The sequence below is a fragment of the Rhineura floridana genome, chromosome 2 (genome assembly GCF_030035675.1).
Source record: "Rhineura floridana isolate rRhiFlo1 chromosome 2, rRhiFlo1.hap2, whole genome shotgun sequence".
In the NCBI taxonomy this organism is placed as follows: domain Eukaryota; kingdom Metazoa; phylum Chordata; class Lepidosauria; order Squamata; family Rhineuridae; genus Rhineura; species Rhineura floridana.
The window spans coordinates 20,129,412-20,154,099 of NC_084481.1; the positions used below are offsets into that span (position 1 = coordinate 20,129,412).

The following is a 24,688-nucleotide window of genomic DNA, read 5'->3' on the forward strand; positions in this document are numbered from 1 at the left end:
CCCAAGAAGTCCAACAGCAGACTCTGACCAAAGACGACACCGTTAATAACGGACTGGTCTCTAAATTACATCAAGGAACCTGCATTGGGGAGATGCAACTCCCACTTTACTCCACTTAGCGTGGAGTTGGCAGACGCTGATTCATCATTCAGAGGGATTTCAACCAGCTGCTTACAACCGTGTTCGCACCCTGTGCCATTTTCTCCCATCATCTCTACTCCGCGCTCCTTACTAAACAAAAGCACAATGACCAAAGAACTCGTATCAAATATGCAGCCTGACAGCAATCTGGGCCTTTCACTATTGAACCCCGACGAACTCAACTTAATGAAGTCATTTTTTGAGGAGCCCAATGCCCTCCTAAAATCCCTGACAATAACAGCAAAAAATTTTCTGCCAAATAACCCATCGCTTCCAGCTCCTGATATAACTAAAGTAAACAACGAGAACCGTCTAAAGCTTACTGATTTGACCACCTACGCTGCCCAGCCAAAGAAATTCAAGAGGCACAAGAAAGAAGAGAGAAAATTTAAGAAACCTAAGAACATGAAAAACTGCAAACACTTCACCCGGAAAAAGTTTAATTTCAAGCCTTTATTCGAAATCTTGAAATTATTAGACTCTATTTCCTCCTTGCCTCCCAGCAGGCCAGCTCATCTTGAGCCGGGACCAGCACAGGCTCCAAACCGCATAGATGGCGGCAAAAAAACCGCACTTTCCACTCTTATCCCAACTGCTCAAGACTCCCCCCCTAGTTTAAATGCTGAGGCTGGATTGCTTGAAAGCAAGATGCCCTCAACACTGACAGCTGCGAAATCTTCTTCCCAAAAGGTGATCGAAACCAACTTTTCCAAGAGCCACATGAACCTCGTCATGGAACAAACTAAAAGAGTCCTTCTCAACTTTCCTAACTTTCCAAGGGTACGCGGACAATATCCCGACAAATACCATTTTTGTAAGTTTCTAACTTCTACTGCATCAATTCATCTCACTGCTTCTGATATAAGCAACCTTTTCTTTCTTCACAGCAATTTTTCCACTACTGGTGTAATAATAACTTTTATAAACAAGGAGGTTTCGCAGTGGTTTTACTCTCTAAAACCACTTCTGGCGGATTATGGACTATTTATTGTCCATTATTTTAATAATGTAGCCTCCCCCCTCCCTTTGGTGGTCATACCGCCTCGACTACGTAATTCTGCAAGTAAGCCTACTAACCTCCCTTCTGACTCGACTGCTCCTCCTAAATTGCCCGCTCCAGAGCATCAATGTTCTTCTAAGGACAATTGCAACGAATCACGTGAGTCGGAAGACTTACAACTAATTGAAGTTTTTCCCGACCTCTCCCGAGAGGAACAAACAAAAATAATTAGCAGAATCGATCGCCTTAAGGCCGACTTGCAGCAACAGCAACAGTTGTCTCCCCATATCCCTTGCAGCCCTACAGTAAAATCTCCCAAGGTTCCCTCTTTACCCCAAAATGGAGAGTCTACTCCATCTCCTGTTTCTTGGACAGAGAGGCATTTTCTGGCTCTAAACGAGATTGGCTCACTCTCCCAGCCCGTTCAGGTCTCCCGGCTCATTACCTGGGGGGATAAATTGCCCATCACAAATGTAAGCATAATTAGACCTGATATAGATCAAATCCTCTCTCTAGATGATTCAAACCCTTGAACTTTCCCATCATGTGGCGCCGATAAGGAACCACAGTCAGCCCCGGCCGATCCTCCTGTTTTTACGCCTTCCCCAGCTTTTAACCTATTATTTTGGAACATAGCCGGATGGAACAATAAAGCAAACGACCCAGAGTTATTATCTTTCCTCCACTCTTTCGACATTGTATGCCTTCAAGAAACATGGTTAACTGATGAGCAATTCCTCTGTGTAAAGGGATTTAAATCCTGGGTAAATCCAGCCAAACGCCCAGCTCAGAAAGGCCGAGCTAGTGGGGGATTAGCGTTCCTCATCTCCACTGAACTAAATGCCACAATAATGGAAATACCATATCCACCCCCAGAAAATTGTCAAGCCTTAATTATTTCCCCTAAAACATCCCCCACACAACCTTTCTCCCCCCAATTTTTGTTTATTAACGTGTATTTTCCCCCTATTGGCTCAAGGCCAAGTCTTCAAAGATGGCAAGACTTTACTGAATTCATTGATCTAATTCAACAAAAGTACCCAACATATAATCTAATCATAGGTGGAGATTTTAATGCTAGGATGGGTTCTAGCTTCCCTATACCTCCGGACTTTCCTGACATCTGCCTAGGAGACCATTCATTTCTCCCGCGTACCTCTCGAGATAAAGTAATAAATAGAAATGGGCATGCTTTATTCGAGATGCTACTTGGCACTCGCCTTTTGTGCCTCAATGGCTCAAAGAATGATTTGTCTAAGGGGTTTTTCACTTTTATCAACAAAAGAGGAGCTAGTGTGGTGGATTACATCTTGATTTCTCCGCAACTACTTGATTTTGTAAAGAATCTGTCCATTGCAGATAGACCTGATAGCAACCACCTTCCATTATCGTTGTTATTGTCCTCTCAGTCATTTGAAAATTCCATCTGTCAATGTCGTACACCAGGGCCTAAATCGCCGAAGGTGGTCTCCCTTGTTATTGGAAGAGGTCAAAACAATCCTAACGTCCCCACCAATGATAGATTTAAGACAAAAAGCTGCTCTGCCAACAAATGACATTAGGGAGATATTCGAGCAAATTATTAAGCATCTCAATCCAGTTGTTACCACATAAGATGCATTTAGCCAAGGCTCAGTATAGCGACAAACCATGGTTTGATAAGTTTTGCATGGCTAAAAAGAAGCAAGTTTGTTATCAAACACGCTTCACCAGGCAACATTATTCGGAAACGGCCATAGCCAAACTTTTATCTCTTAAAAAGGAATATAACAACTTATTGAAATCCAAAAAATCAACTTATACCACCACATTTTGGCAATGCCTTGGTCATGCAGCCCTCCAAGGCAACCAGGGGGACTTTTGGAGACTGGTTCACGGCTCCCTATCTGATAACCCCTTTTCATCAAGTCCTCAAATTCTCCCAGAAATATAGACTTCACACTTCCAATCTATTTTTTCTGATTTATCCCCTCCATGCCAGTCTTCACCTATTCTACCTCCAAATTGTCCAATATGGCCCCCAGTGACTAATGCCGATATTGCCAACTTAATTCCATCATTACGCTCGGGGAAAGCCCCTGGTCAGGACATGATTCCAGCAGACCTGTATCAATCCTTTCCCTCCTGGTGGTGTCCCATTCTTGCAGCCCTATTCACAAAAATCAATGAATCTGGTTGCATCCCCACCGGTTGGACAATGAGTACAGTAGTCCCCATATTTAAAAAAGGCGATCCCACCCTACCGACCAACTATAGACCTATCAGCCTTTTGGATGCAGCGTCAAAGTTATATGGATGCTACCTCCTAAATAAACTCCTGGACTGGGATAAAGAACAAACCATCATATCTGATGCTCAGGCAGGTTTCAGGGAAGGAGCCTCTACGTTAGATCAATTGTTTATTCTACACCATCTCATTATGCAAATAAAGTTGAGACCCCCTCATTCATTATATCTAGCGTTCATCGATTTAACGGCCGCCTTTGATTCAATCAATTGCCACCTACTTTGGAGCAAATTAGATAAGGCAGGCATTGATAAAAGATTGCTTTGGCTCCTTCAAATCCTACACCACAATACCACCATAAGAATCCACCTAGGTTATAACGGTCTTTTATCACAAAAAATCCCAATGGAAAAAGGCGTCAAACAGGGATGCATACTGGCCCCTTTTTTATTTAATTTCTTTATTAACGACATTGTCCCAGCAATGTCTTCCTCCGCATTTTTTCCACCCTCAATTAAAGATAGGAAAATTCCGGTTTTACTTTATGCAGACGATCTACTCCTGCTTTCGCAAAATAAAATTGGCCTCAAGCGAATGCTAGCGCGCCTTCAAGACTACTGTGATTCCCAATGCCTGCAGATTAACTATAAAAAATCTAAAGTAATTATATGCGGGAAACATAGCAAAGCCAACAATACTTGGCGTTTAAATGGCCATATTATAGACCAGGTCCATACCTTTAAATATCTGGGGATACATATCAACAATAAATTGTCCTGGTCACATCAGTTGGCACACATTAAATTGCAAGCACTCAGGGCTCTTGGCCTGCTGAAGAAATTTTTCTATTCTAAGGGAGGCCAACTGCTGAGACCCATGGCTAAACTTTACACAACAAAAATCCTCCTGACTATTTTGTACGGATGTGAGATTTGGGGCCCTTCTTTGCGATCATCCCTTGAACCGATCCAAAACACTTTCTATAAACAAATTTTGGGCCTACCCAAGGGCACCCCAGCGGCCCATCTAAGAGCTGAACTTAATTTCCCCTCTCTAATGGCCAGGGTTGATCTAGCGTATCTACGCCTATGGAAGAAGTTTTTGGTTGCTGATCCTCCCTCTCTGGCTAAACTTTGTTTGGAGGACCAACTGGAAAAGGGGGGTTGGGCTAAAAACTTTGCCGCTTTGGGCGTACAGTATCTTCTGACCCCCCCCTGCTTGCCAACCTAACTCCAAAGGCTCTGCGACAACAGATCTACGAATATGATGCCAAACAGGATAGTGTTGTAATCGCCACTTCCAAATTTTCTAAATGGTTTGCCCTGATTAGATCTAACCATGTGTGGCCCCACTACTTCGACATTTTAACTAGTGCACCCCTTCGAAAAGCATATACCGAGCTTCGTTTCCAGGTGATGCCTTCGGCGTATCTCCACGGCAGATACCTCGGTATCCCCTACGCCGAAAGGCATTGCATAGTAGGGTGTAAAGTTCCAGAAGATCTAACACATTATATGCTAGATTGTTCATTGTTTTCTTTTCCTAGAGCTAGATTTATTTTACCATTAATTCAATCAAACAATGACGATAACAGGACTCAGATAGTGATCTTTTTATTATCCTCCAATCAGCCACACATAATACTTTCCATCGCCAACTTTGCCTTGGCAGCAAAGAAACAGAGCTACCTATGTTATGAATAAATGTTGTAATCAAATTGTTTGAATTTTATCTACCCCTACCAGAAAGGGTATTTTATTTTCTATTTTATTCTGTACGAACGCTTGTTCTTTTGTAACAGCCAATGGCTATATGCAAATATTAAAATAATGTAAAGTAAAGTAAAGTAATAACTCTTATTGGCCCAAATTGAATTTGCCGAGCTGCTAATAAATTTTGTTCCAGAATTTTTAATAATTCTGTCAAGCATTGTGAAGCAATGTTCGTTTCTATAAAATACTTCCTATAGAATTATACAGGAAAGTAATTTGCTGATGCGTGCCCCAGAATACAATCATATCAATGAAGCCACTCCCCTGAACAGCAAAAGCTGGACAACAGAACAGAGTTTTCCATATTTAGTGACCAGACTTATGTGAAGGCAAACAGTCAACGAAAAAGAGAGAGGGAGGGAGAATGTAGATCCCTTTCCAACATCTGTAAGTAAGCCCTCTTTAAAGCCACAAATTTAATTCTGGGAAACCCTAAAATTCTGGGGGAAAGGAAACATGGGGTTATAGTCAACCAGGTCCTACCCAAGGAGTAAACCCACTAAATGAATCGTGACTGTTAACTTTAATGGGTCTACTCTGAGTGGGACTAGCATTGAATATCACCCATGCAGTTTGAATTTGAGAGGACAGGGAGGTTCATAGTAGCAGTCTAGATCCCACTTCACTCTTTTTCATGGAGCCAGGGAGTCTTGAATCTTTTGCAGGTCACGCAAAGTGAGCCCAACCAAAACTGTCAAAAATGGCAGGGCAAATACTCCTGTGGAGGGAGCAAAAAAGGAGGGCAGCCCAATTCATTTCATGTTCTCCGTCCTTCACCTGTTTAGCTTCATAGTTTGTAAGGGAAGGGAAAAAGAGGATAGTACATGTATGCTGCCTTCAGGTTGGAAGTTCCTGCCTCTGGAAAGAGAGAATCTCTCAGTTCACAGAGAATGGCAGGAGAATGGCACGAAGCAGTACTGGGGCAACAGCCACTGCAGTCACCCTCATAGCATCACTGCAGCACTCTCACCTCTCACCCCCTGCAATTGGAGCCCAGGGCAACACCTGGGGGGGGGCACTGGTAGCACCTTCCACATTCTTTCCTACAATGGTGTTACTGACATAAAGAATCAGAGCTTGGGGCGAGAAGCACAAAGAGCAAGGAAGAGATGTAGCCACCTAAGACGGAACATTAGATACCAACTATGGGATTCCCAACCCTGTGTTTGTTCCCCGACATGAATGCAGGGGCAGAGGGATTTGCAGGCTGAAAGAGTGGCATGTATAGGCTTCAACCTCCTGCTCCTTTCTCTGACTGGTCTCCCTTCTCCCTTCCCCCCTGCCAGGATCCAAAATGGGAAAGAAGCCCAGAACAATGAGGGAAAGAGGTATGGCAGCTCTAATGGAGCTATAATAATGCTGCCTTTACCCAGCAGCTCATTTGGTAGTCTTCCAAGGGATTTAGCACCAAATAATCTGCTTTTTCTGGCTCTTCAACACTTTCACAAGGAGGTTTGGTGCCATCAAACTGAGAGCATCTCACTGCAAGTCTGAAGATGTTGATATATTTATGCATTGCGAGTAGCAGCCAGAAATCTCACTCTGGTTTTGATAGTGATACTTGCAGAAGGAAGAGGGAAATCAACAGCAATCTTCCTCTTCCATTTAGGGGATGCCTTTGCTGGATCAAAAACCCACGTGCGAGTGCAAGGGGCACCAGCTGGATCCTACCCACTGATGTTATTATACTGTATGTGCTGATAAGTGATTGAACGATCTCCTGTATAGTTTAATTACAAAAACAAATATAACATGAAGAAATTCTCAGGACATACCTGGCCTATATCTGTTGCTGGATTAATGCTGCGTCCAATATCCATAACAATGTCTGTTTTGATGTTCTGTCAATGAAACACACAATAAAACAATGAATTGTATTAAATTCAGGAGTTTGAAGCATGAGGAGATAAACCAAAGATTATAGTTTGGGTGTCAAGAATTTGTACTCAGTGGGATGTGACGTATTTGTGGCTTGTCCATGAAGCTCAGCTATACCAAACCTTTGAACCCCTGATCCTAGATATATTTTCTGGGAAATAAGTCCCAAATGCATTTAATGAGACTTTATTCCTTATAAGCATACTTAGGACTGCAGCCCTTACCTTGCAATCCTTTTTCAAGGCCAAAACCATATTAAAGTCAACAATGCTACATTCCTTTTAGAAACTGATAGAACTAACATCCATCTAATGGAAAAAATAACACTATCTAGGGATGCTGGTGCAAGCTTTGACCCAAGAAATGCCTGTTTGTATGTTTAAACAAAACCTTTCTTTCAACTATGAATGCACTGAGTGACCTTAACGAATCTTTTCAGCCTCAAAGCCAATCCCCATATGTCAAATAGGAATAACAATAGTGACCCATCTTACAGGAATCTTATAAAAATTACAGAGATAAAAAAGCAAAGTGTACTCCTTTGAACACTCCATATAAATGGTAGGCATTCTTAATCTTTTAGTGGCAAAACTCTAAACCTCCTCAGTGGAAAAGTGATATGAGGATGGGAATCCTAAATGTTAAAACTGAACTTACAAAGCTATCTGGTTCTGCCCAAGAGTGGCTGTAAACTACAGAATGATGGTCAAGAGTGTTCTCTATCTGAATGTACCAAAAGAATTTGTTAATTAGATAGCAGTTTCTCTTCCATATAATAAATGACCTTGTTAAGATGCCATCATTTGTTTCTGGTTTATACATTGGATAAATTATCCTGACCCTCACCAGTGGAGAGCAGGATGCGGAATGGCTTCTCATAAGGTTTAGATGATCTGCCCCTCCGTGCCACCACTGTAATGGATGTGCTGCTGCCAGAGAGCAGGTGCACTACAACCTGCCCAGCTGTTCACATTAAAGTGAAGTCCTCCTACGCCTCATGGCAGAATATCCAGCATCCTGCTCTTGCCCAGTCACTCGCATGCAGTTTTACTCCTGCTTTGGAAGAGAACAGCTGGAACTTGGGCAAGGTGAAGGCTGTTGGGCATTGTAATACATTTATCAAAATAAATTCACTTTTAAAAGGGGGTGGCCTGTGAAGCTGTTGTGCATTGGGCATGGCATCAGCATCAGTTCATTAAGTCACATGGGGGAGGAGGAGGTGTTTAAACACAATCCTCACAAAAACCATTTTGTATCCAGATCTTCATATTCAAATGCAGTGCAGAGTTCTAACTCCCCCCCCCCATTACTAACTGGTTGCACTTTGTTGAAACCAACATGATTTATCAGTATCTACACCAAACAGCTGTTAACTTGAATACTATGAAGAAAACACAAGAGTATTTCACGAGTTACACAGAAACTCGGCTGTGCTTTTTACTCCAGTCCTAAGTGACATCCAGCAGTTACCTTGTGGTCTCCCGTCAGACAGTCTATTTCAACCTCTGTGCAGGCAGCTCCAAAAGTGAAATATTCATATGGACGGCCTTCCCCTCTCTCCCAGTCCATGTATAATTCATAACCTCTGGAAGAAGCAACAAAGTATGTTGGAAAGTATATGGGATGTGAGGCAGGCACTACCAAGACAAAAGAATAAAACCAGGAAACTACAACAAAAGCTGTCAGGGAAGGGGAAAATAATAATAAAGCCTCTTAAAAGTGCAATGACCGGAGCCTCAGTTGGTACAATCTCCAGACCTAGCAGTGAAGCTACATGAAATTTGCTTTGTTAGTGCATTGTGGTGTTATAGAACACATCAGATCAAAAGTCCATCTAGTCTGGCATTCTGTTTCTGACAGCAACAGGGCAGATGCCTCAGGGAAGCTCACAAACAAGACATGGAGGCAACACACACCCCGGTACCCCCATTGTTCTTCTCAGCAGCTGCTGTGCTTCTGCTAGCTATCATGGCTATAAATCCATTAATTGATCCATGAATTTGGCAAATCCTTATTTAACGCTATATAATCTACTCTCCATCATTGCCACTTTAATATTCTTCCTTAATGCAGTCAGAATTCACCAGTGGTATAAATACAAGGCTGGGCTGAATGATCTGATCCAGAAAGACCTTTCTTTTACAAAAACAGTCATACAAAAAACCCATCTTCTGACTGATTGACAGTATTTTTAACCAAATATATGAACTTTTGAATGCAACCATGAATCCTTTCCACTTGATCAGTGGGTTGGATCTAAAGTTACTGTGAGTAGAACTGAAGTCATGGGAAACTCCTGCTAGAGAAAGCAGGGATAGGGTGGTGGTGGGGAAGAGAAGAGGTTATTTTTGCCTGAAAAGCTGCTCTGGAGGGTTGGGAGTCTTTCTGAATCATGTGGGAAGCAGCATGGGGCAGCCTTCCCGTTTTTTCCAAACTGGTAAAAATGACATTCCCCCCCCCCCACTTTCTCAGTGCATTCCATTCACGGAAAGGACACTGGATTCACCCTGAAATATGTATTTATTTAGTGCCATCAATGTGGCATGGTGCTTTATTTCATGTATTTTGACCTCTGCTGCAAATAATATCCTCCTTCTGGACCTGCATGCACAAGGCTAGTCAGGATATGGCCCTTGCGCTTCACATTTAAATCTAAGTGTATACAACTCCTCAAAATGTGAGCTTAAGCCATTCATGATCCATGCAGTAGTTATCTTGTTCTGTCATGCAAGTCATCAAATCCCTTTTGGCACTCACTTCTTGAAGTCACGAGTTTATTTATTTATTCATTATTAAGTGTGTATCCCATCCTTCATCCCAAAGGAGCCCAGGGTGGAGTTAATGTCTAGTACCTGAAATAACCTGTAGCTGACAGATTAATACTCTGCTCAAAAGCTTCTTTGGCCTGTAAAAGAAACAAGCATTATAAGTTTTTTCTTTTAAAAAATGTATAAAAGTGCTAACATGATCAAGGCAAAACCAAGGCATTCCTGTTAATATCTGCAGTTGACTGAATGATCTAACTGAATTTTGTACACACTCTGAGAGTTGAGCCTAAGAGGCGTTCACGGAGGAGATAAACCCGTGTCTGGACTGTAGCACATAAGACTGCATGTAGGAGCTCATGTGACTGAATATTCTTCTGAATAAATTCTATCCACATAGAAAACTAGTGTTTTGAGGAGGTCTGGCCTAGCTTTCCTTGACATGCTAGTGATCTATCAGCAGGGAAATGTTATTGTATGGAGGAGCATCCCAATATTGAGCTCTCACCAGTAGTCAGCACCAGGAACAAGTTTACTAGCTCAAGTATACTTGACTCTTAGTATGTCAGATAATTGTATCTTTCACCCCAAGGAAAAGAAGTAGCTGGTGTGTGTGTGGGGAGGGCAAACTTCTAAGTAAAAAAACCACTGGAAGGGGGAGGGAGGGAGAGAGAGAAAAAAACTTTGTCTTTTGCTACATATTACAGACCCACAACTGCATCTTGCTTAAAAAAAAAGTCAGGATAGAAAAGCCACATGACTCAATGTCACCTGTTGTTTGGCCCTGAGGAGTAGGCTACAGAGAAGGGTGTCAGCTATTCTTGAGGCCTGCTGCCCCAGGCCTCACCTTGTTGATCATTCTGATTCACATACAAAGTCATTGGCAAGTTTTCAAGAATAGCATAATTTGTATTTAATCTTCTGAAAGGTTGCATGCCTTAGTAACATACCTCAAGGAAGAACTTATTAGATGGAAAGTCACGTTGTGGCTCTGAAAGGAGAATAAGTCACTGACTTCTAAAATTTCTGCTCAGAAATATTTCCAAGGTTTATGGCTGGAGTGCTTGGGATGTAGTCTGATCCCATCATTACGTAGGGAAATAATTCATTTTAGCGTCTGACTCATAAGAAGCACATGGAAGATGTGCATGTACAGGAGCCCCCCTTCCTCCGTATGTTCATTTAAATGTCTAAAAGAGGCTGAGGAGAGCAGCAGACGTGTAACACTAAGCTGGGAATGGGAAACCTCCCTTAGTGGGCCAAATGCGGCCCTCTGGGCCTCTCTGTCCAGCCCTCAGGACTCTCCCCAGAGCATACTCCATTTCCCAAGCCACACCCCTTGCCAATACTGCTCCTCCCCCTCATTGACTGCTCTTGCCTGGCTAGCATGTGTTCTTGAACTGTAATCACACCTTTCACCTGCCTGGATGGAGTATGAAGAGGGATATGTGTGTCCGTGTGTATAAATCTCTGACTTCTGCAAGGCTGGAATATTCACAAAGACAAGAGTCACCTCAATTGCTCCATCTGCACGCCCCTGGCATGCAGTCCTTCGAAGGCTCCCCTTAGGAGAAGGCAGTTTTTCGGGTGAAAAAGGTTCCCCTCCCCTACCTGCACTAAGCGCATGCATTCCAGTAACAGCGAGAAAAGAAACAAGCCTCTTCATACCAGTGCAACTAGAACTTGTATTACCTATCCAGATGCAAATATGGAAAACACATTATGAATGAGGCAACTTGCCAAAGGAGAAAAAGTCCTGTAGAAACGATACATTCTTCACATTTAACCTGCCTACTTTAATAAGTTTGCCATGTTAAAATAAGTGTTTATGTCTCTTACGTCTAAAGTCACATAAACAGTTATCTGCTCCCAAGCAGCTGACCTTACTACAAGCCAAATTTCTGTTGTGAGTCTTCTTATTTAACTCATGTAATCCAAAGAATAATTCTTACCCACTCTTTCCAGGTTCCATTAGGGTTCTCGCTAATGATGGGCTGAAGACGTTTCCGAAGGATCTGGCAGGCGTCCTGGTGAAATCGGGAAAATTAGAAAGAAGAAAAGTCTCTATGTAAAACATTTTAAAGATTATTCTGTCTTTGACATACTATTGTGTTGTCGCTTAGGCCAGAGAAGCTATTATGTACTAGTCTATGGCACTGGCAAACGGTCACGTCAATAAAAAACCTAGAGGCCTCTGCATGTAGTCCTATGGTAAATCTTTCCTGGGAACCTTCTATTTTGTAACCCAAATGGCATTACAAAATGGGGAATAGCATCAGTTGAACCTCATTAAGGCCTTCTCCTTTGCTCTACACCAGGCTGGTCAGATTTGTACTAACTGGATGCAGCATGCTTTGTGAGGTAAGGACCATAGCTCAGTGGTGGAGGATCTGCTTTGGATGCAGAAGATCCCAGATTTGATTCCTGGGATTTCCAGGTATGCTCAGAAAAAACCTTGCCCGAAACTTTGGAGAGCCACTGCCTGTCAGTGTAAGTAATACTAAGTTAGATGGGCCAAAGGTTTGATTTGGTGTAAGGCAGCTTCTACATTCCCACCTAGATATTTAGAACTCCCTTCATTTTCCAGCTCTGTGTCTTATCTTCTCTCCCAAACACAATGTTGCTCAACGGAAAGCAGATATGAGACATATGAGAAAATATGTCTTAATGATAGTAAGAACTCAGGTTATATATTTTCTAAGGCTGCAATCCTAAAACTCACCTACTTGAAAGTATAAGCCCACTGAAATCAATAGGAATTTCACCCAGGCATCTGTGTTCAGGAACTCAGTGGTGCCTTCTTTTGAGTCAATATGTATAGGATTTTTGTACACAACTTAGTATGATTTTCTTTCAGAAGTATGCTTTTATTTTTCCCCGTCATTATTTAGCAGAAGCCATCTCCAGCTTTCTAGAAGATGGAATGGTCCATTGGCCTCACCTGAAGGGTGATTTTCACAGGTAGACTGCCATCAGGTGGGTTATACTGCCATCTAGCGTCCGAAGGCAAGAATGCACTGTAGTCAAAACCTGGGGCATCCGGCCCCTCCCACTCCAATTTTATTCGCAACAAGTCCAAAGTGCCACATCTGAAAGGAACAAAAGGCCCACAGGCCCAGCAGCAAGGAAAATAGAGACAATGTCCCTGGTAACAAGAGAGAGCCATATGCAGTGCAACAGAGTCGGAAAGGTTTTGACGCAACTAAACAGTGCAGAATATAGCTCACAATAACCAGAATATAAAAGGTGTAACAGAACATCCAGATCTCCTCCAACAGGGAGGGCCCTGATGGCAGTCTACCTGTGAAAATCACCCTTCAGGTGAAGCCAATGGACCATTTTCCACAGGTAGACTGCCATCAGGTGGGATGTACCAAAGCAGCCCCCCAATAGGGAGGGACCACCAACTAATTACTTATCATAAAGGACATGTTGCAGAACGCGCCTCCCAAAGGAGGCGTCAGTAGAAGCATAATGGTCAATCTTATAAAGTTTCAAGAAAGAATTTGGGGTAGACCAAACCGCAGCTCTACAAATATCTGCAAAGGGTGCGTTGGTTGCGAAGGCAGCCGAAGTGGCCTCTGATCTAGTGGAATGGGCCGTAATGTTAGTCGGCACAGGGAGGTGAAGGGACTCATAAGCCAGAGCAATACTAACCCGCAACCAACAGGACAATGTGGATTTGGAAACCTTTTTTCCCAAGGTCCTAGGGTGAAAGGATACGAATAATGACTCAGATAATGACTCTTGGGTGCGAGAGAGTTAGATTTTGAGAGCTCTGCGAACATCTAGTGAATACCAGGCCTTCTCTAATGGATGGACTGGCCTCGGACAGAATGACGGAAGAACAATGTCCTGGTTACAGTGAAACGCTGAGTTGATCTTGGGACAGAAGGATGGGTCTGGCCGCAACACCATGGAGTCCTTATGAAAGATGCAGAGATGGCATGCCGATGACAAGGCTCCCAGCTCTGAGACTCTTCTCGCCAATGTTATAGCGACCAGGAACAGGACCTTGAAGGACAACAGTCGAAGGGGGACAAACGCAAGAGGTTCAAATGGAGGGTGCTGTAGGGCTTTCAGGACCTTCGAGAGACTCCAGGAGGGAAAGTGGTGACGCACAGGTGGAGAAAGGCGTACGGCTCCTTTCAGAAAGCGTTTGATGAGGGGGTGAGAACCCACAGGGACAGTCAATGAAGAGACGGATAGGATAGAGGAGATAGTGGAGGCATGACGACGCAAAGTATTCGGTCTCAGACCCATTCTGAGCCCTCTATAGAGGAACTGTAACACCTGCTGCACAGTGGCCTGAGAGGGCAAGACACCCTTGGCGGTGCACCAGCTGGAAAAGGCCCGCCAAGTACTCTGGTATATACGCGTCATCGATGGTCTTCTAGAAGCCAAGATGGTGTCCACGACGCCTGGGGGTAAGCCAGCGGCCCTCAGTGGCCTCCATTCAAACGCCAGGCTGTCAGACTCAGCCAAGCTGGGTCCGGGTGCCAGATTAGTCCGGCCTGACAGGCAGTGTCCAGGGGTCTGCGACTGACAGTGAGAGGAGGTCCGAGAACCACGGTAGACGCAGCCAGTGTGGAGCTATCAGGAGGAGCTGAGCACCCTTGTGTTGCAGTTTCCTCAACGTCCTGCCCAGGAGGGATATTGGTGGAAAGACGTACAGGAGACTGTCTGGCCAGGGTGCTGTCAGGGCGTCCACTGCTTCCACAGTCGAGTCCAGGTACCTCGAGAAGTAGAGGGGCAGCTGGTGATTGTGGCTCCAGGCGAAGAGATCCACCGAGAGGGTGCCGAACCATTGCTGGAGGAGGTCGAACACCATTGTATGGAGTTTCCATTCTCCCGGACTTACATGCTGCCTGCTGAGCCAATCGGCGGTCACGTTCTGCACCCCGCTGAGATGTTCTGCCCTTAGTGACAGTAGATGATTCTCGGCCCAGTCAAAGATTAGGGTCGCCTCTGCCTGGAGGGCTCGAGACCTGGTGCCCCCCTGCCTGTTCAGATGTGATTTCACACATGTGTTGTCTGTTCGGATTAGTACGTGTTGCAGGGAGAATAGTGGCTGGAAGTGCTGGAGGGCCAGATGGACAGCTCTGAGTTCCAGACAATTCACATTCTGACATTGCTCCACTCTGGACCATATGCCCCAGATAAAGCTGGAGTTGCAGTGGGCTCTCCATCCGGTCAGACTGGCATCCGTGGTTATTATGACTGTCTGGTTCCCGAAACGGAGTGCCCCCACTGAGGTGTGACTGCATTGCCCACCAGCGAAATGATGCTCTCAGTGATGGCTTCAGGTGGATCACGCAATGGGTGGAAGTGGCAATGTCCGCCTGAAAAGGTAGTAGGGCCCATTGGAGAAGTTGAGTGTGATGTCGGGCCCATGGGACGATGTGAATGGTGGAGACTAACATCCCAAGAACCTTTGCCAGAAACATGACATCTGCCTTTGAACTTCATGCCAATAAGGTTGCCATGCTTTGGATGGTGGAGCTATGCTCTGGAGACAGAAACACCATGGCTCGGGTCGTGTCCAGTATTGCTCCCAGATGCTGGAGCCGCTGAGTTGGCTCTAAATGGCTCTTCTCAATGTTGACTAGCCAGCCATGAGATCTGAGAACCTCTAGAGTGTAATGGATCTGTCTGTTGGCATGGTCCTTGGAGCACGTCCAAAGAAGAAGGTCGTCCAAGTAGGGGTAAATATGGACCCCCTGTAGGCGGAGGGCAGCCACCAGGGTGGCCATCACCTTGGTAAACACTCTTGGGGCCAACGCAAAGCTGAACGGCATGGCCCGGTATTGAAAATGGTGCTGGCCCAGCGAGAATCTTAGGAATCGTCTGTGGGCAGGACAGATCGGAATGTGGAGGTAAGCGTCTTTCAGATTGATGGATGCCAGAAAGTCCCCCTGTTGCAGTGCTTCCACAATAGACGCCAGTGACTCCATTTTGAACCAGCGATACTTGACAAAACGGTTTACGAATTTGAGGTCTGAGACCACCCTCCATGAAGAACCACAAACAGAACGGAGTAGATGCCTTGCGACCTTTCCACTGGTGGTACAGGTTCTATTGCGGCTATGTCGAGTAGATGACGTAGGGCATCCTGCATGACCCTCCCATGTGATTTGGAGACTGGAGAGCGGCAGTATCTGTCCGGAGGTGGCAGCCAAAACTCTGTGTTGTATCCGTGGAAGAAAATGCTTCTGATCCAGGAGACCTGTGTTAGAGGGAGCCAGGAACTTGCGAAGAGAAGAAGCTGGACCCCAATAGGAATGGCGTCAGAACTGCTTGCGCTGATGAGCTCCTCTGCCGTATGAGGAGTATGGGGCTTGTCAGCCTTGGTACTGGAATCTGCCCTGGTAGCGCTGTCTGGGCCAGGGTGGCCTGGAGGAACAGAAATCGGGAGTTCGAGCATCTCGGCCTCGCTCCCCAGGCCGCACCCCCCGAAAGGGCTGGAAGGGACGATATGGGGCAAACCACTAAAACTGCGGTCATCTCTTTTGGCTGTGGCTAAAGTAGGCTTTCGATTGTCCTTGGGATCAACCAAGACCGCTTTAAGGGCATCCTCTCCGAAGAGAAGCGACCCCGAGTATGAGGCCATGAACAAGGTGGTTCTGGCCGTGGTGTCAGCATCCCAGTGCTGGAGCCACAAAGTCCTTCGAGCTACTACTTCTGTGGCCAGGGCCCGTGCTTCTTGGTGTGTCGCGTCCAAGGTGGCATCCGCCATGAATGCAGCCACTTTATGCAACTTGATTAGGCCTTTTCGTAGTGTGGCTGGGTCCAGATTGGGATCATCCAACAAGTCATTGAGCCACATCATGGAGGCCCTAGAGAAAATCAAGGCGGCAGTGGAGGCCCGGATGGAAAAGGAAGATGCCTCATGGTTCTTGCATAGTGCAAAGTCCAGCCATCTTTCAGAAGGGTCCTTGAGTTGTGAATCTCCTTCTTTCGGAAGGAGGGACCTAGAAATCAAGTTCAAAATTGGTTGGTCAACACCAGAGACATTCAGGAAAGACATGAATTCCGGGGCCAAAGTATAAAGTTTGTTGGCCAACAGTAAAAAGCAACGTGGACGCATGGGACGGACCCATTCCTCTTTGGCGAGCTTATTGATGGGATCTGGCACAGAGATCGAGTGATCTGTTGACCTGGGAGACTTGAGAACTCTGGCGCCTTTCACAGGTGGAGTGGCAGGCTGCGTTTGTGCAGGTTGGATGCCCAGTCTGTCCATCACTCTACGGCAAAGATGGAGATAATCAGCCGAGTCGAAGAGGCGATAGGAGTAGTCCTCGTCCAGATCAGAGTCTTCACTCCATTCGTCAGGATCTGGCTGCATAAGGGATGAGTAGTCGTCCATCCCTGAGGGCTCACCGCCGAGTCTGCCTCTAGAGATATCGAATGGGTTAGGCGAAGATGGAGGGACGTCATCATGACAGCCAGGTTGCCGTGTAGAACTGGACTGCCGCGAAACTGCAGGCTGAGAAGATAGCTGTGCCTGAGGCTGAGGCTGAGCTTGGGAGAGAAACCCGAGTACCTCTCGCAGCTGTAACAGAAATTCTGGGGTCAACTGTAGCCCTGAAGGAGGATCAGAAGGTACAGAATGCTCCTGTGAAGGCAGATGAGGCTGCACTGGTGGAGGCAGAGGGGTGGGAGGAAAATCAGAGTGACTAGACGTTTGACTAGGAAAACCTTCAAATTTGTCCTCTGGTGACCCGGCAGGAGATTGAAAAAGAGCAGGTAATGCTTTTTGAGCAGGCTCCTCTAAGGCTGGGGCTGAGACATATCGGGCCCGCTTGGAAGCACTGTGGGCAGACAGATGTTTCGTCTTGGTGACAGCTTTCGAATGCTTGTGTTTAGATGCTTTGTGTTGCACTGGGGCTTTGCACTGTTGACTTGCCCCTGAGGTATGCGCTGCCTCTGGTTGCTGATCTGCCATGTCAGGGACTAGATACACCCACCAGTGGGGAAGGTACGGTATCAATCTTGTGCAATGGGACGGTGAGTCACAGGATGCGTTGTGCAGGTTGGGGTGCCAAGAGAAAAATAGATTTGGTTCGCTATGGCACCTTATTTAAAAGAGGCGGTTACAGGCCCCAATGGAGGCATTGCTACTGCACAGGTCAGATCAGGGTGCCAAAAAGTAAACTGGGATGCAATATGGGCCAAGCTAAGTACACGCACACAATGGGGAAGGTGTGAGACCGCTACTGTACACTGCTCAATGCCAAGAAAAAAAATCAACGCAGTGTGGCCCAAAGCTAGATACACACACACAATGGGGAAGGTGCGGTACTGCTAATGTGCACTGTCCAGGCTAGTGTACCACAAGAAAACAAATTTGCATCAGTATGGCACGTACACAGTCTGATACACACACACAATGGGGAAGGTGCGGTATCGCTTTAAAACAACATGCTCAGGCTATGCAGCTCCCACAGGTAGCATAGTGCTGTTGCTATGGAACAGGCTTTAGCTAAATAAAGAAGGCAGCAAAAGACTCTGGTGACTCAGAAACAAAAATACTGCTCAAACAAAGGGAAAAACAGACAGAAGAACAAAAAGGGTGGGAAAACAGGACAAAACAAAAATGGCGTCCGCTAGAGGTGGGTGGGAAAAAACAAAAGCAAAAAAGGCAGCCAGAGAGGGAGGGGGCAATGGCAGCCTGGGGTGGACACCCGCAACCCTCAACGGCCAGGCGGGAGGAGCTGCTGCCGTATGGAGCCAGACAAAGGAGCTTCTCGAGCTTCCAGAGCCACAGGCGGGCAAGAAAAAGCTGCCGGAACAAGCCGGGGTGGGGAGGGGAAGATTGCCATTGCCTCCTCAGACGGGGCTAGGCGCCACCGAACAAGCTGTGCTAGAAACACAGGGGGCCGCCGCCACAGGCTCCCAGCTGTAAAGCGGCAAGGTGCCACCGAAGTGTGAGGCGGGGGCAGGAGGGAGAGTCACAGAGGGGCAAAGAGGAAGCCACAAATGCAGGCTTCCCAGCACCAGGCCTGAGGGGGAGCCGCAGCCACAGACTCCCAGGCAAGGGAGAGACAGCCGCCACTGCCTGATCCAAGGGGAGAGAGAAAACAAGGCTACCAAGAACCCCAGTAAAGCAAAAAATGAGGGGCAAAACACAAAGGACAATCAATTCCACACACTCCAAAAACTAGGAAGGAGGGGGGGACACTAGGAAAGGGGGAAAAAGCACTCAGATAACACACTCTAACCCACAAACAAAGACAAAAAGAGAACTTAGCCATGCTAGTGTAGATATTCAAACGCCTCGGACGAAGGCAAGAATGAAACTGGAGTGGGAGGGGCCAGATGTCCCAGATTTTGACTACCATGCATTCTTGCCTTCGGACGCTAGATGGCAGTATAAGCCACCTGATGGCAGGCTACCTGTGGAAAACCTCCGAATCTTGCATTAGCTGGAAGATTAATATCACAGTTTACCTTCACTGCCATGCCATTGACATCAGTTCCCACAGATGCTACTGAACCAAACGCATTAGGAACAGTTTTTGTACTCGTGTCACAGACGTGAATATTTGACATTGGCATCTGTAGTTCTCGACTTGCAATCTAGGATGAGAAATGAATGCATTCAATATTCTGTTTTATGTACAATGATCTGGATCTTTGCAGACACTCACAAATCCAATAGCATTGCATTCCATAGTTCTGCTTGTAAGAGATCTTATGGGTTTGGCAGCACTTGCAGAGATACTCAACAAACGCTATTGACTTGAATTCCCCCAATTTCAGGAGCTGAATACAAAGGAATGATGCTCATGTAGTCAAGGGAGAAGCAGAGCTGAAGAATTCAGATAGCTCCTCCATAATGTCTACCATATATGAACATGGAGAAGTCAGAGCCTATTTTATGAGTATATTCATGTATATATGTGTATATATGTGGGGGGGTATATATGTGAATATACATGTATGATGAATTAATACCTACTTTATTTGCTTGTGTATACTAATTCTGCATATTAATTAGGGTAAAGCTGAAGATAGATGAAGAGTTGTCAGGGTTTTTTTATGCTTCTAGTTAGTGGAGCCTTCACCAGTCTCCACGTACTGGCATCATCTTCTGTGACTGACCTTATTGCCCATATTATCCATTCCATCTCTCATATGTGTGAGGACTCTTAACAGAAGCAAGATTCTTAATATGCATCAGCCTTCTAGCATGAAAAATACATACAGTGCTCTCATAGTCTGTCTCTAAATGTCTTTAAAGACAGGATCTGTTTTTCATTTTAAAAAATCCCAATATTTCATTTATTTCTGTACTTAAACTATTTAGGATATATCCACATAGAAACGTTATCTCACAAATAGGTCAGATCAGATCTGTGCATGTGCATGTGACTGGTTCACAAGTGTACGCATACTCCTGGTTTTATAGTCACCGTATTCGTTGCTATACCATCACTTGCCATCCACACCAGCGGTGGGGAGAATGATAGAATGTGTCTGGGCTAGAGTTGGGTTTTGTTCTGGTTTTTGTTTTTGTTTACTCTCCTCAATCACTTGCTTCTTACCCACTCTCCATTACCTTTTTTTAAAAAAAATAATCCCCAAGAAGTGCACCGGAGCAAATTTTAATAGTATTTTTTTTTACCATCGACGAAATGTAAATGTTGTTTATTTTGCGGGAGAGAAGGGAAGTAGGACAGGAGATTGAAAGGGTGATGATAATAATAATGGTAATAATAATGATGATGACTGTGATGATTTGCCCTCCAGTTTGTGCGTTGCCTCCCTTGCACATACCCATGCGCACACCGCAGAAAGGAAGAGGAAGGAGGTGGGAATCCACTACATTAGCTCCTTTTGCCTGGACAATTCCCACCTTCCTTTCCACTTGCCACAGCCACAGCAGGTCTTCAGGTTGGCCGCCTATATGCCGAGGGGCCAATAATTTTTAAAATTCTTTTTAATGCAAACATTTTGTTGCAGGAGCAATTCTTCAATTCTTTATTAAGAATCAAAAATTATATGTACTGTGAATGTACTGTCTTCGGCATAAAAGGAACCAATGAGAAGTAACTGAGGATGATCCTCTCCAGCAATGTGGGGGGAGAACTGCAGGCTGGCATTCCGAGGATGCCATCATGTGGGCCGCATGAAAAATGTGCACACATGGAATGCATCGAACCCACTATAAATAGCCATGTGTACACCCCCCAAGTCACTGCCTTCAGAGCAACCTCCTACTCCTTTTTCCTAGCCTCCAATAATTAATGTTGCTCATCAATGAAGAAGTAAGGCGGGTGTTTTTCTGGAAGAGCAGCCTTGGTGGGGGGAGTGCTCTCATGTTGTGATATGGTGCATCAAGATAAGCACAAGGTGTGCAACACACCATAGTGTAGATGTGTGTGCCCACTCACTTGTTGCAGCCAATGCCCAAGTGGTGGAGGAGACCTATGCCAGAAACATATATCCTCGCATGGATTGCCTCTTCCTGGATTAGGACACATAACTACATCATCTAAGCTAGCAGATTCCTGTACAGAGTGGCTCGGTCTGCACCTCTTGGACTAATGTGCAGGTAGGAATGTCACTATCCAATCGGATTTCATCCTTCTTCAAATGTTGTAAAGCAGTTCTTGCCCATTTAAACATCAAAACACGCACATTCAAATTGTATTTTGGGAGAAAATATATATATTGAAATAAGTATATTTAAATGATTTTACAAAACACAGATTAACATGGAAAGAAAATGGAATTATAGCTAAAAGCATGTGAAAATGTGCCCATCTCTCTGTAAATGTTCCCCCTGATGTTATTTACTCCTCTATCCATGAGACATAGGGCTTATCCACATGGAAGCATTACTTCATACTACATACACTGTTTTTACCTCTGTTTTCTATTTGCACTGTCCACAGTAAGGGCTCAATGTCAGTTGCAAACACGGTGTTTTCTATTCACACTGAGGGGGAAGGATCAATCATGCAGTTTCCTAATGACCACACCCTCTAATTTAACATTTCCACTCCCTCTGGTTACCTGGCAACTGAGCATGCTGCAGTGGGTTCCTTTAAAATAACCCAGAAGTGTGAATATCTGTGTTTTTCCTGGTAGGATACAGGTGAAATACATATCTTTGTTTGAGCAGTATTATGCTTTTGCACACAAGTAAGTGGGAAAAAGAAAATAAATACACCATTTGCAGCAACATAAAAATGCTAGCAGAACAGGGGAGAGCAGCTGGAAGTTGTTTGTCAGCCCTCAGGAAATGAAATGAAAAAAGGGGGGAGGAGGGCGTGGGCGTAGAGAGGGGAACAATTGACACACCCACCTAAAAGCATCAGAGCACAGCATCTGCAAGCACTAGAGATATGGAGTGAAGAGGTTTTTCCTTCCCTTTTTGCATAATCAGAGGATTGGTTTAGTACGGATTTATAGGGGGGGAAACTGCGTGGTAGCGTCTGTTTGCCAGTAATGTCATGTGAACCATACAAATTAAAAGGACATGCGAGTAGTACTAAACACAGAGTAAACCAGTGTGTAGATGAGCCCATAGATTTTAGTGATTCTTAAGGAGATATTTATTCATCATCTCCAGTCACATGCTCAGCCTCCATTCCAAGCCCTTCCCTCCCCCTTTGCTCTCCCATTTCCTCCCTCAGCTATTGGGACTTGCTCAGGACAAATGTCGTAACACAAACATACCTAACAGAGTACAACAGGTGGCTTCATTTGTACAGAACTTCCATTCTAATATTTCTCATCTTTGATCCTTAAAGAAAATGGAAGATTGCAATTGCCCTTATCTTGGGATCAGAACTCTATATTACTGCTGGCATGACTGCACTGTTGCTAATAAAGTGATGCCACCAAGTAATATAGTTGGTGCCAATTTGTTTTTGAAAGCAGACTGTGCTGCTTTTAAGGGAATGAATAAACAGAAAACAAATCTTATTAAAATGATTCGTAATACACACATACACAAAAGATATCGTCATACCTGGATCATTTTGGTGTGAAGCCCTTGCCCCATTTCTACACCTCCGTAAGTCAGAAGCACAGTCCCGTCAGTATATATATGAACCAGAGCAGCGGCCTACACAAAAGAAAGAAAGAAAAGCAAGAAACAAACACAGTGCTTGACTCTGCATGCATTAAAAATGAGTAGAAGTATTTTCTGGTAGGCTTTCTTCATAAACCTAAAGAGAAATGTGGTTTACAGTTGAACAAACATCTAAACGTAAAGAATTATAAAGCAAACCTCTCTAGCGGAAGGTTAGGATAACTTCTACAGTCTGCTGCATTACTGTTACCAGCAGGGCCAGCCCTATTATTAGGTCAGGGATCAGCAACCTCAGGCTTGGGGGTCAAATGTGGCATTCGGGACTCTCTACAGGCCAAATCCCCTTCCTAAGTACAAACCCCTCACCGTCCCTGCCTCACACCCCTCCCAAATGTTTTTCCCTGGTTGGAATCTACCCCTGAACTCTGATAATGCTTCTTGCTTGCCTGGACAGAGGATAGAGAGGGATGCGTGTACTGCCTTCAAGTCGATTCCGACTTACGGAGACCCTATGACTAGGGTTTTCATGAGGCTGAGAGGCAGTGACTGGCCCAAGGTCACCCAGTGAGCTTTATGGCTATGTGGGGATTCGAACCCTGGTCTCCCAGGTCATAGTCCAACACCTTAATGTAGAAACCAGCCTATGATACAAAGACAAAAATCACATTTGTTGCTCTGCCCACTTTTGCCTCTGGACCCACCCACCACTGGCATGTGGCCCCCAGAAGGGTGCCCAGAAGGGAATGCAGCCCTTTGGATGAAAATGTATTCCCATCCCTCCATGAGGCAGATGAAAGGGAACGCTTTGCAAGAACAAAACAAAATAATAAACACCCACTACACACACAAAGAATAGTAAGAAGGGCAGGTGAACAACACTTGTTTTTCTGCACAATGTTCAAACTGACCTGACCTATGGAACGTGAGCCCAACCCAACTGGGAACTTCATGGGAATAATGGCAATCCCTTTTTTCTTCCAGTAGTTTTGCTTATTGAATTTATTCACAGTTTCTTTCCTGGTGTGATATGCAGACTTCTTCATACATTCATTCCAGCATCTGAGGAGATTCTCTGACTTGAACACTTGTTTATAAGGTGTCTGCCCAGTTTCCTTGTACATGTTAATTTCTCTAACCTGGAAAATAAGTATTATAATAAACTTCAATAGAGCACCACATTTACAATTACAATGACCTTTCAGAGTTAGGATGTATTTACCGAAACTCTATATAGATTTTTCTGGGTCTAGGGATAGAATTGGTTAGATTGCATATTGATATATTACATTCATAAGCAGAATATGTTTCAGTCTGTTACACCAGATCACAAACAAAGTATTACATTGGCATTAATCCAAGCATGAAGCAAGAATATTCAGGACACCTCAAAAATAGGTTTTAGTCACACAAGGCTATTTAAATATATGACCAGGGCCTAGATACTTGATAAAACACAATTTTCCAACAGTGGCTCTCATCTAGGTCTTATAAAACACACCAATTTCTTATGGTACATTCCAGCTGAAAGGGTCCCAGGTGGTGGTGAAAGCTTATCTACCACCAATAGTCCGGCACCACAAACTTGAGAGGGCCTGAATCTATTTATGGTAGTGAAACCAATGTTGGAGGCGAGTTCCAAAACATTCTGTCCTCCCACTAAGTAGCTCAAATGACCCGAGAGAGTTACATTTCTCTCAAGTTACACTTCTCTCAAGCAAAACCCCTCTCTGATAGCAGATCTTCTCAAACTAGGCTTTGGTCTCCCAAGAGCCCTGTGAAAAGTCTCCAAGAGCTCCTTCTTATCTTTCGCCTTTAAAAGTTATCATTTCTCCCCAGAAGGCTGTTCTCTCTGTATCTCCT

General features: G+C 44.8%; 1 protein-coding gene across 1 annotated transcript in view; it reads right to left on the reverse strand.

The window, feature by feature from the left end:
- LOC133376272 (aldehyde oxidase 1-like) overlaps window positions 1-24,688 on the reverse strand; it is a 107,157-nt gene that overhangs the window by 24,767 nt on the left and 57,702 nt on the right. The window contains exons 26-32 of the mRNA XM_061608058.1: window positions 23,737-23,964; window positions 22,766-22,861; window positions 19,234-19,362; window positions 11,736-11,810; window positions 9,871-9,923; window positions 8,489-8,603; window positions 6,916-6,981 (exon numbers count right to left, since the gene is read on the reverse strand). Coding sequence (XP_061464042.1) covers window positions 6,916-6,981; window positions 8,489-8,603; window positions 9,871-9,923; window positions 11,736-11,810; window positions 19,234-19,362; window positions 22,766-22,861; window positions 23,737-23,964 — 762 coding nt within the window. The remainder of the gene's footprint in view (window positions 1-6,915; window positions 6,982-8,488; window positions 8,604-9,870; window positions 9,924-11,735; window positions 11,811-19,233; window positions 19,363-22,765; window positions 22,862-23,736; window positions 23,965-24,688) is intronic.